Source organism: Hemitrygon akajei, chromosome 4, assembly GCF_048418815.1.
Source record: "Hemitrygon akajei chromosome 4, sHemAka1.3, whole genome shotgun sequence".
Lineage (NCBI taxonomy): Eukaryota > Metazoa > Chordata > Chondrichthyes > Myliobatiformes > Dasyatidae > Hemitrygon > Hemitrygon akajei.
The window spans coordinates 74,014,317-74,029,425 of NC_133127.1; the positions used below are offsets into that span (position 1 = coordinate 74,014,317).

The window sequence follows — 15,109 nt, forward strand, 5'->3', positions numbered from 1 at the left end:
GTCCAGAGCGTATCGCTGTGGCAGGGCCTGGGTCCAAATGTGGGTCATGACCCAGTGTTTGTACGATTTACACACCAGCCCAGACAGACCGATAAGGCAGGATGTCGGGACTAGAGACTGGGATCGGGCCAATTCTGCTCACTCTTCCATGATATTTACTCCTCTCTCAGTGGCGCCGAGGCTGTAAGACCGCTCTGGCTACTACGCACTTCACGTCAGCGAGACTAGCAGTGATTTGTCCCTCTGTGTGACGAACTGAGACTGACGCTGTGGGCCTACGCTGGCTGCTCCAGGTCGATGGACTCAATTTGGTTGTGAATGCTGTTGCTTGCTTTTAATCTTTGCATGATTGTGTTTCATTTTCTCTCTCTCTGAGCATTGGGAGCTGGTCTTTTTTTAAAAATTGGGTTCTTCAGAGAGGGTGTGGCTACCTGTAAGCAGATGAATCTCTAGGTTGTATGATTTATACATACTTTGTAATATATCTACTTTGACTCAAAATATCCACTGTCCATGTTCTTCCATATATGCTGCCTGACCCACTGAGCTCCTCCATATCATGTGATCCAAAATTTATGGAAAAGAGTAAACAGTTGAAGTTTCAGGCCGAGACCCTTCATCAGCACTAAGTGTGATGCTTTGGATTTCCAGCATCTGCATATTTTCTTTTGTTTGTGACAAGGACACAATTATATCTGTAAAACAGGCTCCCCCTTATGCTCAAAATTACGAACAACAAAAATTTACTTAAAATTTAAGGACTAAATACAAAGGCCCAGCACTTTATCGCATATCTCTTCTATGGTTTGAAGACTCTGCAGTATGATATTGGTGCCTTGGACAGATGGCATCACATACAGAATTAAATTACAGTATATTGCAGTGCCTGACAAGATAGACAACTCTGGTACATATACACATTTCTCTGCATAGAGATTATTTAAAAAAAAACTAACCAAACATTATTTCTTAAGAGGCTGAAACAATATTAACAAGTAAGTTGCTCACCCTCATGCTGGATCGCCTTAGTTTTTTGCGAACATCTCGGCGAATATCATTAACTGCTACTGATTCTAATTGCTGATAACGTTGAATCTCTTGATTTATTGTTCCTTCACTTGCACCAAGTTTTCTATAATAATTTAAATATTATTATTTTAGCAGTATTGGACAAGTTTTAGATTATTTGCTGCTTATTCAGTTCTTTGAGACAACTTTTGTGTTCTACATTATTCAAAAAATGATTTTCCTTACAATTTGCCATATACTTTCTGAAATTTAAACAAGCCAAGTAAGTGCAGTTACAAACAGAAATGTACCATGGAGAGCAAATGAATTAAGAAGTGATAGGAAAAACTGAATTGTCCAACAACAATCCTAACAATTGTTTAGAAGAAAAATCTTTAATTTTTTTTATTCAGTAAATAAAAAAACAATCGACTTTAAAGATCTGATCATACAGTTGAAAAACTACATATTTTTGTAGGTTAATATAGGTTAAATATTATGTACTGGACATTTCTAATTTTAATTACAGAAGGAAAAATGGTAAATACAAGAGTTACAAAAATGTTTTGGGTGATCGAGAGTTGATTCAGTAGAGTCACAGTATCATACACCATGGAAATGGGTCCTTCAGCCCAACTAGTTCACACTGAGCAAGATTCCCAGCTAAGTTAATCCTACTTTGCCTGTGTTTGGACCATATCCCTCTGGGTGAAAAAGCTACACTTCAGTTTTCTATTAAATCTCTCCCATCTTACCTTCAATATATGCTCTTTAGTTCTTGATTGCCAACCCTTTGAAAAAGATTGTGTACTAACCCCATGATTTTATACACCAGTATAAGATTACCCCTCATTCTCCTACATTTCATTGACAAAGGAGTCAACCTGTATAACCCCTCTCCATAACTCAGTCCCTCAAGTCCAAGCAACATCCTCATAAATCTTCCCTGCAATCTTTTCAGCTTAATTGCACTTTTCCTATCACAAGGCAACCAAAACTGAACACAATAATTCCAAATACTGATGTCCAAAAAAAGGCTTTCATGAATTATAGCACTGATTACAGGATGCTATGCTGGAGTTACATAAGATATCGGTGAGGCCTAATTTAGAGTATCATATGCAGTTTTGGTCACTTACTCACAGGAAAAATGTAATAAGGTTGAAAGAGTACAGAGAAAATTTACAAGGATGTTGCTGGGTCTGGAGGACCCAAGTTATAAGTAAAGATTAAATAGGTTAGGATTTTATTCCTGGGGACACAGAAGATTGAGAAGAGGCAATTTGATAGAGGTATACAAAATTATGAAGGGTATAGATAGGGTAAATGCAAGCAGGCTTTTTCCAGAGGCTGGGTGGGACTACAACTAAAGGTCAGGGGTTAAGTGTGAAAGGTGAAACGTTTAAGGGAAGCTTCTTCACTCAGAGGGTCTTGAGAGTGTGGTTTCCAGAACAAGTGGTCTATGCGATCTTAATTTCAATGTTTAAGAGAAGTTTGGACAGGTACATGGATGGTAGGTGTATAGAGGGCTATAAACTCAGTGCAGGTCAAGGGGAGTAGGTGGTTTAAATGGTTCGGCATGGACTAGATGGGCTGAAAGGCCTTTTTCTGTGCTGTACTTTTCTATGACTATAGATGTGGCCTTATCTATGTCTTGTACAACTGCAAGATATCATCTCAACTTCTACAGCTCATAATCTACTTTATTATTCCCTTGCACCTTATTGACTACCTACACTGCACTTGTTATAAGAGCTATAATGCTTTATACTACTTTCTGTTATTGTTTTAATGCACTGTGTAATGAATTGGTCTGCATGAACAGTTTGCAAAACAAGCATTTTCCTGTAGCTTAGTACATGTGACAATAAATCAATTCCAATACTCAGTGCCCTGACCAATGAAGGCTAGCCTTGCAATAGATTTCTCCACTACCCTGCCTATCCACAATGCCAGTGTCAGTGAACCAAGAACTTGTACCCCTATGTCTCCCTAGTCTTCAAAACTCCACAGGATCCTGGGGTTCACAGTGAAAGTCCTATCCTGATGTAATTTCCCAAAATGCATAACCTCACAATTATCCAAATTAAACTCTATTTGCTATTTCTCAAGCCACTTATCTGGGTGATCAAGATACTTCCATAAATCTTGTTAATCATCTTCATTGTCTATGACACCCCCTACTTTAAAGCCATATGCAAACTTAATAACCATGCCTTGTAGATTCTATTCCAAAGCATTGTCAATATGAGTACTGTTGGACAAGTTTGTCATGGTAAAAGAAAGACAGATTGTAAAATTTTTAATTATAGACAAACACATACTTCAGGTCATCAATAACTTTGGCTTGTTCATTCAATTCCCTCATGTCCACTAAACGTTTGACAAACTTTCTTCCCCTTGGATCTGCTGTTTGGTTCCCAGTAACACCCTGTCTTCGATATTCACTAGTTTCCTGTAGAGAAACAAGTAGATTTTGATATTAAATAGTGACCCAGAAAAATCTTGGGAAATGCTGCTGTGTTAACTCCTGTGACTTGATATTCCACCACAACTCATACAGATACAAAAAGAAAACCAAATAGTGCTTCATTAAAATTGCTTCAACACATTTAATTACATAGTTACAAAAGATACAAATCACACATCCTAATACACAAGGTAATTAAAAAAAAATTTCAATGAACAGATAACTAACTTTTACATGCAACATGCCATGAGTGAGATTAAGATTTTTTCCTGTGTTGTAAATTGCTGGATTTTGGTGTGAGAGACTTAGAAATACTGCAGAAGTAAAACTAGTGTTCAAAGCACAGATTAAGGAACTGGCTTACAAGCCATTGCCCAAATAAAAATTTAACAAATTTGAAATTTCATCTGCCTTCTAATTAATAAAGCAGAATAACAAATATCAATTGCATTAGTAGATTTTGACTATCAATCTCTATAAATTCAAATTGAAACCTCTATGTAACACATTTAAGATGTATGGTCCCAAATATTACTGTTGCCAGTATTAGTAAGTACTGAACTTATCTGATGAACTGTAAGCAGCAATAATGATGCCACATTTAAAAAAATACAGTATGTCAGCTCAATTGCTGTTCCCATAAGGCACAAGACAGAAAGGCATCCACTGCTTCATGACTGGTTCAAGAAATACGATTGAAACAATATTTAAGACTAAGAAGGATAAAATTACAAGTCCTCCATAGTATGTGTCAGAAGAACTCCCAGCCCTCCAGGTTCAAGAACAGCTTTTTCCTTTCAGTTATTCTACATCTCTATAGTTTGGCAGCACTATGACCACTTTGATCACTTTGCCCTAAAATGAACTTTTCTTCATTCTGATTGTATTCTTTCTTGTAAAAATAGTGTTAAATTTATATTTTGATTCGGTTTTTATAATAAATCATATGAGGCTCTGTGCCTGTAAAGCTTTGTAATAAGTTTTTCATTGGACCTGTGCATAATGCGCATGTATTAACAAATTCAACTTTGACTTTAAAATAACCTTCAAAGTGATACACAAACAGATCTTGATTTTATACCTAATTTAGAAAATTGAACTTGCGGCATTGGTTACAAGTACAAGAGTCAAAACCGGTTTCACCACTGATCAAATTTCCGAATTGCTGTCTGGACCATGCTGGACTTAAGGTTGCGAAAGGAAAACGAGACTGACCTCAGTAGAACAGGCAAGTATGGCTCTGGGCAGTGTGATCTGACCTAATAAATCAAATACTTATTAATTTAAATTAATATTTGTTGATTAACTTTAATGTACATTTAAAAACATGAAGGGTCTAAGGAAGATACAGGAAAATATGCTCCAAATTGCAAAAGAGACTTAAAGTGACTAGCAAGAAAGATAAGGTAATACAGAAAAAAAATCAATGCTGTAAGATATTCTGAATTCACTGCCTGAAAGGCAAGTTAAGCAGATGCAATAAAAATATGTATTTGGATAAATATTTGAGGAAGACAAAAATTATGGGAGTATGAAAAAACTGTTGACCATGTGAGCTTCATGGGCTGAATGGTCTTATTTGTGCCATAATAACTGTGATTTTATGATTTACTTGCAATTTTTAAATACAAATAAAAAGTTATTGAATGTTTTCATAACTTCAATAGAAGTTGCTTTGAAGCATTGATTTACTTACAGCCATGACAGTGGGGGACATGCTGTCAGGTTCATCCTCATCTGTTAGATCAACATTGTTGACTGAGTTCAGGTCAGCAATATCATCACTTTCTTCCTCACCAGTCAAAGTTGTCATTGTGTTACCCAAGGCACTGAGTCTTTTCCCAATGTTAGGATCCATGTGCACATCAATACCACACATTTTCCACAAAACATTTAGTGTCCAGGTTCCGGCACTGCTACTGTCTAAAAGTAAAGATTTGGCAGAACATTATCCACAAAATAAATAGCATTTTACAATAGACTATACTGTAATTTGATTTCAGCATATTTGAATAGTTTTACTCCAACATCTAAGAAATGTTATTCAAAATTAATTTGTCCTAACATATCCTGCAATCAAATTTACAGTGGTGTAAAGACAAACCCCTCTCTTTATTACCATTTTTAGGTTCAGGTTCCTATTTCCTAATTCAATTGTTTAAACTACTTAAGTGTATTATTCCAAGGCAATATATTTAAGATTAAGTGCACTAGTTTATTTATTATGGAGCTATTCACATGGATTTCTGACAGTGAATAGCTTAATACTCAGCAACAATATATAGATAACTGTATTTTTTAAAATAATGCCTTCAACTCTGTCTCTACAGAGTTGATGAGGCATTCCCAGCAATTTCTGTTTTTATTTAATGTTTCCAACATCTGTGTTTTTTGTACTTGATTAATAGGCATCATTGTTGGGAAAACTGATTGGATATTCTCAACAACGTGTGTTGTTTTTTCATATTTGTAATATGTAAGGAAAATTAGCTCACTTTCTTTTCACGGTTTTCACAGGGATGGAAGTGATTATCATTATTATTGTTACTGGATTCAAACATTTCATGTTTGTGAAATGGCAAGATGAAAAGCTAAGCTTTTTAAAAATTTCATCTTTGGCAATTACTTTTTGGAATTGTTGCATTAATGAAAATACCAAAACAATGAAACCCAAAGAATAAGGGGGAGCAAGAAAGCTTTCATCAGTTGACCAACCTTGTCCAAATAAATACTGGGGAGCAGCAGACAACAAATATCAGCAATAACAATCAACTCCAACAATTCACATCATAACATCTTCACCTTCAAAGACAGTTCTTCAAGGTTGAGGACGACTTACTTGATCTGAGGTACCTACTGAGACTTACTGTAGTCCTTACAGACTCAACAACTGGCTATATAGGCAAGTAGCTTTGGAAGTGCACTCCGTCCACAGATCATCCATATGCTCCCAAGGAAGGGACTTGAGCTTTTCAGTGCAATGCTTCTCCTTCCTTTTGAACACTCCAGGGGTTCTCATGAGTTGACACAGATACTCCAGTTTTTCGATGGAAGCTGTGAGCACTCCCTGAACCATTTCTGTCATCCAAGTTATCACTAGACTTGAGGCAGCTCCAAATTCTGAGTCCATCTCAGAAGTCTAGTAATAGGTGGGTGAATGACAGTCTGCCCTTTGGAGGTGCAATTAAGGTCTCTGTACTGGAGATGTTAACTTGGAAGTAAATACCAATGTGGGTTCACTTAACACATTCGTGGATTTAGACGATTTTGTTGAGAGTGTTGTGGTGTCTCTCCATTAGTTTGAAGAACTTGCTGTGTAATCTATGTCTTGAAAGCATACACACAAGAATTACTGGTGCCCCACTGACCATATGCTATTAGTAATGGAGATTTTGATTTTCAAACACTTCCTTTCCTGAATACTGGTGCACTAAGACAATGGTGAATTTCATATTCAGATTCAACGCTCATTGAGTACTGGTTCCAGAGATGTGGAAAGTGATTCAGGATTTCCCAGAGTCTCACCATAAGTACTTAACATCCGAGGGTGATAATATGCAGTGGGGTAAATTGGAAAACCAACTTTGTTTTGTAGACACTTCATATAAGGTTCACTGTCCAAATATCAGCATGTTGATTCATCACCTGTGTATTGCAGCTTAATAGCTGAGATTAGAATGATCTTATATCTGGACTGGAGGTTAGTTTATCTTGTTGGTCAGTATGACACAAAAGGAGGGTTTAGAATTCACTTGTTTCAACACAGCTCCCAGGGGAGCAATCCCATCAGTCTCATTGTCCCTATTTTCCTTTACCCCTGAAGCCTATTCCCTCTCCTATATTTCCAAACTCCACTTTGATTCCTTTTGCCATTACCTTACAGCAGGGATAGTTTGTAATCGTTGATTAACCTTAATCATTGGGTTGTGGGATGAAACTGGAGCACCTGGAGGAAAGTTACAGTCACGTCAAGACAACTGAGGGTAGGTTCGAACCTAGCAGTAACTGCTGCACAACTCACAATTTGCATCGATCAAAAGGTTTCCCATTTGTAGTGTAGATGGACTCTACTCAGTCAGGAAGCTTTTTGGAGGTGAGGTGCAAGACTACAAATAAAGTTTAAGGGACATATTGTGACAATGACGTGACCGCACTTGACAGCCTCTTGTTACAAGATTGATTCTGTTGTAGACTTATTGGATAAGATTATGAATTAAATGCCATCATGTAGAGACACAACGTGAGGATAAATTTGAGGGTAGCTAAGTTAGAGAAGAATGGTTTAAAAAAAATGTTAAAAGCACTCCAGCTAAAACTGAATTTGTGTGATCCATTTTTTTTACATTGGATATTAGCTGAACAGCCACTTATGCACAGCAGAGAAACATATTAATCCCAAGATACGTACATTTGTTAAAGCAGTCCATCCCAAAAATGAGTGGATTCTCTACTGCTAAACATGAAAGGTAAGATGGGGGAAATCTCTTCACAAAATAATTTTTTTTAAACTGCTACAGAAAATCCCACATTTTGGGATCCATGTGGCTTTAGTACATATAAGGTTGCCTTAGATAATAATGAACTGATCACAGTTTCAAGATGCAGCTCTTATTTAATTATTGAAGATGTTGAGAAGTTTAGTAAATAAATTACCTGCTGCGGCTTGCCCAGTAGTACGTGAACACACTTCATACGTTCCATCTGGTACCACACCTGTTGAAACATTCAGAAATAAATTAGCATTCCTGATTGACATTCATCAATCCAGTGGAACTTCTGGCTGGAATTTTTCTTGGAGGCAAGGAGGAGATAAACATTAGTAAATTGCAGACAACACACACAAAATACTGGATGAACTCAGCAGGCCAGGTAGCATCTATGGTAAAGAGTACAGCTGGCGTTTTGTGTCGAGACCTTTCAGGAGGACTGGAGAAACAAAGATGAGGAGTTGGAGTTAGAAGGCAGGGGGAGGAAAGGGACAAACACAAGGTGATGGGTGAAACCGGGGAGGGGGGGTGGATGAGTGAAGTAAAGAGTGGGGAAGTTGATTGGTGAAAGAGATACAAGGGTGGAGAAGGGGGAATCTGATTGTCTTCTCCTATTAGATTCCCCTCCCCCTGGAAAAAGGGGAGGAGTGGGAAGCATCAGGGACTCTGCAATGATCAATAAACCAATTGTTTCAAATCAAATCACCTTGCCTGTAGTCTCAGGGCTGGATGTATCTTCATCCGCTGCACCACTCCTCCTCTGCCACCTGTCCCACACCCCTCCTGTGGTGCTCCAACCTCACCATTCCCAACATCCTTTGCTCCCGCCATAGTGACAACTTGTTCTTCGCTCCAGGTAGACAAACACAGTAGTGTGCAAAAGATCTAAGCACCCTAACTATAAATGCACGTAATACCTCTGCATAGTACTGTAGATTAGCAGCTATGATGAAGTCCAGAACATTTTCCCTTTGCTTTTTAAACAGATGATTGACAGGGCAAAGAAGTGCGGGGGAGAGGAGGGGAGGTGGTTGTGTGTGTGTGCGTGTGCGCGTGTGAATACAATATATGTTGGATTGCTGATAGCTGAGGCTCAAATTAAATTCAGTATAATTTTTGAGCCGTTGTCTCATCGTAGCTCTCTTTACCAAGATAGGCATAGCTTAAGACTGATCAAAACAAGACTTGCTCTCATATTCATTATCTAGAATTTTGCAAAGATACTGAACATTTTTCATGAGAAACAATGAATTTAAATACATCAGGTTGTTAATTATGTAACACTAGACAGACAAAATAATATGTAAGGAAAATTAGCTCACTTTCTTTTCACGGTTTTCACAGGGATGGAAGTGATTATCATTATTATTATTACTGGATTCAACAGTGGCTGGATGGGAGATGCTAGAGAGTAGTGGTGGATAACTGTTTGTCAGGTTGGAGGCTGGTGACTAGTGGTGTGCCTCAGGGATCTGTACTGGGTCCAATGTTGTCTGTCATATACATTAATAATCTGGATGATGGGGTGGTAAATTGGATTAGTAAGTATGCAGATGATACTAAGATAGGTGGTGTTGAGGATAATGAAGTAGGTTTTCAAAGTTTGCAGAGAGATTTAGGCCAGTTAGAAGAGTGGCTGAAAGATGGCAGATGGTATTTAATGCTGATAAGTGTGAGGTGCTACATTTTAGTAGGAATAATCAAAATAGGACATAACATGGTAAATGGCAGGGCTTTGAGGAATGCAGTAGAACAGAGTGATCTAGGAATAATGGTGCATAGTTCCCTGAAGGTGGAATCTCATGTGGATAGGGTGGTGAAGAAAGCTTTTAGTATGCTGGCCTTTATAAATCAGAGCATTGAGTATAGGAGTTGGGATGTAATGTTAAAATTGTACAAGGCATTGGTAAGGCCAGATTTGGAGTATTGTGTACAGTTCTGGTCACCAAATTATAGGAAAGATGTCAACAAAATGTAGAGAGTACAGAGAAGATTTACTAGAATATTACCTGGGTTTCAGCACCTAAGTTACAGAGAAAGGTTGAATAAGTTAGGTCTTTATTCTTTGGAGCATAGAAGGTTGAGGGGGGACTTGATAGAGGTACTTAAAATTATGAGGGGGATAGATAGGGTTGACGTGGACAGGCTTTATCCATTGAGAGTAGAGGAGATTCGAACAGAAGGACATAAGTTGAGGGGCAAAAGTTTAGGGGTAACATGAGGGGGAACTTCTTTACTCAGAGTGGCAGCTGTGTGGAACAAGCTTCCAGTAGAAGTGGTAGAGGCAGGTTCGATTTCGTCATTTAAAAAAAAATTGGATAGGTATATGGACAGGAAAGGATTGGAGGGTTATGGGCTGAGTGTAGGTAGGTCAGACTAGGTGAGAGTAAGCGTTCGGCATGGACTAGAAGGGCCGAGATGGCCTCTTTCTATGCTGTAATTGTTATATGGTTATATAGAAGAGAAAACTTACAAGCATTCATTACAATATCTCCCTGAAGTTCAGGTTTCCAGTCATCCCAGCTTGTTTCAAACCCATCTGCAAATCGTATGCAGAAATTTTTGAAATGACCTTTGCTCACTAGGGATTCAGATGAACAAGCAGTGATCAAGGTGCTCTCAATTGTAAGAACCATAGCTGAGCCAGGGTCAAGGTCAATTGCATGATTCGCCTGCCAAAATACATTGAAAAAAGTTAAAGTATTATCCATAATTAATCAAAGCAAAATATATTCCAATAATTTCAAATATTAAACCATTTAATAACTTCATAGGTTTAATTAACCATTGAACTACTATGATGCCTCAAATAATATAAATAACTGAAAACTTTATTGGAAATCAAGCACTTTTATCCACAAGACACTAAATGACCAGTTTCTTTAATACACATCTTTGCTTTCAATTAAAGGTAGCTGAATTAAAATTTCACAAAACAGAAACATTTTTACATTTGATTTCCATGTTGGTAAGCTTACTAAAGTATAAACATAATATGTTTTATAGGTTTGAAGTAATAAAACATAAATAATATTCCCAGGTTTGGGACTCATGATGAGGGCATAACAGAAACATTAAGAAACACCATGAAATTAAGTTCCTGAATATGAAAGATTGGCAAAGTTTCTGATATAAAATACTACGTAGTCTACAAATGTGACATTTGAGATTTGCAATTCAATTTTCCCCCAAAATGAGCTGGGAGGAAATCAAAGACAATAAGGACAACTTGAGAATCTCTGAAACCCCTTCCTTTCAGCTATTGTAAAACTTCAGCTGATATTTTTAATGTTTAAACCAAAGAGTAGCTTCAGCATAAAAATCACAGTTGTCCCAGGCTAATATGATTTAATTATCCATTCTAACTGGAGGGAGTCATAGGTGAAAATAAATGCCTTTAAAGCCTTCGGGTTAGGAACACAAAATTCATGAAAACTACGGGCATTTGGATGATAGTAACTCTCAAGAGACGGGTAATAAATACTCTGCAAAAGGAACTGGTACAAAAAGTGAAATTATAACTTTGTTAAAATATCAAACACCTAAGCATTACTAACTGTACTATTACAGGTGTCGTCTCCCCCCCCCCCCCTTTACAAAGGTAGAGTGTTCCTATGAAACTTTTCTTTAGCTGAAACGGCGTAAAGCGAAGAACCATTAACTTATATGGGCAAAATTTTCGCAGAAGCGAAAATCCTCTTTGTAATGTGAAAACAGGTTACTAATGTAGGTCTTTTGTAAAAGCAAAGTGGCGTAAAGCGAACATTTGTAAAGTGAGGGACACCTGTACAATATAACAATCTGATATCACATAGAGGAAACATCATACCTGTATAGTGCTGGTGATAGGTAAACAGATGCCCAAATCATTCACAGTCAACTGCAAAAAAAGTGTACCAAATGCTTGAGCAGAGGTCTGTTGAATTCCAGGCAGCTTATCAACAACCTCTTTTGTAGCAACATGAATATCCTTATGTAATGCCATTCGTTGTTCATTCCAGTTGTCATAGGCAGCTTTGTAGTTTAGCCAGAAAAGGACAGCTTCATGAAGGAAACAAAAAGATTAAAATATCCACATTATGCTCTGTTTTTAAATTTTTACATTGATTTTATAGTTCCTCAGAATACTTTTGATATGACCAACATGGGAACAAGATGGAGAAAAATGAGAGCCAATACTAGCTTAACACTGTATATCTATGTATCAAGATGAAATGAGGCAGTCATGTACAGCTTTTTACAAAATACCAGTTTCTTTATTGCAATACAATGATTATATGTTGACATTCTCAAGGCATCAAGTTTCAAAGTATTTTGTATGAGATTGAAGACTATTATTTCAATGCATACTCAGGCTCCTTTCTACAGAAAATTTGCTGCTGATGGAGACAAAACTATTTCAATCAGCCATTGTCTTGTTCTAGCCCCAGCTTTAACAAATAATTAACAAGGTTAACAATGGACAAATTCATCATATTTCTGAGCATCTCCTTATTATGACAATGCCCTCCAATCCATTTTAAACCTTTGGTTTACCCTTGTAACATGCAATAGTGCTAGAAAATTTGCAAACCCTGTAGAATTTTCTCTATTTCTGCATAAATATGACCTAAAATGTGACCTTCATGCCGAATTAAACCAATAACACATAAAACAATATACATGTTGATTTATTTATTGAGAAAAATGATCCAATATTACATGTATTTGCTGGAAAAAGTATGTGAATCTCTGGAGTAATGCCTTCTACAAAAGCTATTTGCCATCAGGGATTTCAATGAATGAGATGAGATTGGAGGTGTGGGTTGTAGAGATGCCCTGCCCTATAAAAATGACACACAATATCAGGTTACTGATAGAGCCTGCTCTTCTCAAGACCTCTTTATGTGCACCATGCCTTGAACAAAACAACTTTCAGAGCACCTCAGAAGAAGAATTGTAGAGATGCATGAAGCTGGAAAAGGCTACAAAAGCATTTCTAAAGACCTGAGTGTTCATCAGTACACAGTAAGAGAAATTGTCTACAAATGGAGGAAACTCAGTACTGTTGCTACTCTCCCTAGGAGAGGACATCCTGCAAAGATCACACCAAGAGCACAATGCGCAATCCTGAAAGAGGTGAAAAAGAACCCAAGGGTAACAGCAAAAGACCTGCAGAAATCTCTAGAACTTGCAAACATCTCTATTCATGTGTCCACTATAAGGAAAACACTGAACAAGAATGGCGTTCATGGAAAGACACCATGAAAGGAACCACTGCTCTCCCCCAAAAAAATTGCTGCACATCTCAAGTTTGCAAAAGACCACCTCACCTGGATGCTCTACAATGCTTCTGGGACAATGTTCTGTGGATAAATGAAACAAAACTTGAACTTTTTGGCAGAAATGCTCATTGCTATGTTTGGAGGAAAAAGGGTACTGCACACCAGCACCAAAACCTCATCCCAACTGTGAAGCATGGTGGAAGGGGCATCATGGTTTGGGGCTGCTTTGCTGCCTCAGGACCTGGACAGCTTGTAATCGTTGACGGAACAATGAATTCAAAATTGGTATCGAGACATTTTACAGGAGAATGTCAGGGTAGCAGTTTGTCACCTGAAGCTTAATAGAAGTTGGATAATGCAACAAGACAATGATCCAAATGACAAGAGTAAATTAACAATAGAATAGTTTAAAAAGAAGAAAATTTGTGTTTCGGAATGGCTGAGTCAAAGTCCTGATCTTAATCCTATAGAAATGTTGTGGAAGGGCCTGAAGCAAGCAGTTCATGCAAGGAAGTTCACCAATATCCTAAAGTTGAAGCAGTTTTGTAAGGAGGAATGGCTGATGTGCAGGACTGATCAGCAATTACCAGAAATGTTTGGTTGAAGGTATTACTGTACAAGGGGATCACACCAGTTACTGAAAGCAAAGGTTCACATACTTTTTCCAAAAAATACATGTAATATTGGATAATTTTTCTCCATAAATAAATGAACATGTATGCTTTTGTGTTACTTATCTAATTGGGTTCTCTTTATTTAGTTTTAAGACTTGGGTAAAGATCTGGTCACAATTTCGGTTACATTTATGTAGAAACAGAGAAAATTTTACAGAGCTCACAAACTTTCTAGCACCATTGTATATTGCTCTATTCTGAACTGTTCCACTTACCTAAGATAATTGTTGCACTGTTGGCAGCCTGCCTTCAGCTGCCAGAGCTCTAAGCTGAGGAATTCTTTTCTTGAAATTCATTCATTCTTTCATTCTCTCTCTGTCTCTCAAAATGCTGGAAATACTCAGCAGCAGTGACATGAACCATTTGCTCCCTTGACCTCTCTACAGATGCTACAGCACCTTTTGCAGTATTTTTATTATTTTCCGCTCTTGTTTCAGATTTTTAGGATCTGAAGTGTTTTTGTTACTAGATCACTCCTCAAAATCTACTTTCACCTATTCTATTCATGAAGACAGCAAGCTCTGAGATTTAGGGGAAATGGAAAGTGAACTTGTGTGACTGAAAACACAGAATGTGGGGGATACTCAAAAGACAGGATTTTACATTGAGGAGGTCAAATAGCATTGTGAATGAGCATTTAGTGAGGTGGGGCAAAGAGGAAGATGCTGGACTGAAGCAGCACTGAATTGTGCCTGTGTGAGGAGATGTAAATTGGATACCTTTACTCACACAGGATGTAGAAGCAAGAACATAGGGGCTTCAGATACATCTTTTTTGACCAAATGACAGAAATTCATACCTCTATCAAAGGCCACAGGCTGTGCATATATTATTGGTCGACTAAGTGTGATGAGCACAGCTTCTCTATCAAATGCACCACTGATTTCTTCTTGCAATGCATTTCTCAATCCGATCCGTGTTTTGAAATATGCTACCTGATGAAAATCTGAACCAGCCTCTTCATAGACCTAAAATCAATAATAGAAACAATCTATACAAGGGAAACCAAGAATATACTGAAATATGGAAAAAGTTAGAGCTGGAGGTCAGGATACTCTATGTGGCATGGGACAAACAGGAATGCAACACAGTAACTTGCAGAGGGTATGGTTCTGAGTAACAAAACAAGAGCATACAGGAGTAACTGGTCTGTGCTTAGGATTAATGTTTTACGTCACGCACTAAAAAGCCTTCTGTGTTACAAAT

The 15,109-nt window shown here is 37.6% G+C and overlaps 1 protein-coding gene across 6 annotated transcripts in view; it reads right to left on the reverse strand.

Annotated features, from left to right (window-relative positions):
• The window catches only part of kiaa1109 (KIAA1109 ortholog), a 447,188-nt gene that overhangs the window by 87,404 nt on the left and 344,675 nt on the right, over positions 1-15,109 (reverse strand). For all 6 annotated transcript variants that reach the window (XM_073042844.1, XM_073042847.1, XM_073042845.1 and 3 more), the window contains 7 exons: positions 14,703-14,871; positions 11,795-12,006; positions 10,439-10,637; positions 8,132-8,191; positions 5,175-5,401; positions 3,333-3,463; positions 1,009-1,132 (listed from right to left, as the gene is read on the reverse strand). In XM_073042844.1, the coding sequence (XP_072898945.1) occupies positions 1,009-1,132; positions 3,333-3,463; positions 5,175-5,401; positions 8,132-8,191; positions 10,439-10,637; positions 11,795-12,006; positions 14,703-14,871 (1,122 nt within the window). The remainder of the gene's footprint in view (positions 1-1,008; positions 1,133-3,332; positions 3,464-5,174; positions 5,402-8,131; positions 8,192-10,438; positions 10,638-11,794; positions 12,007-14,702; positions 14,872-15,109) is intronic.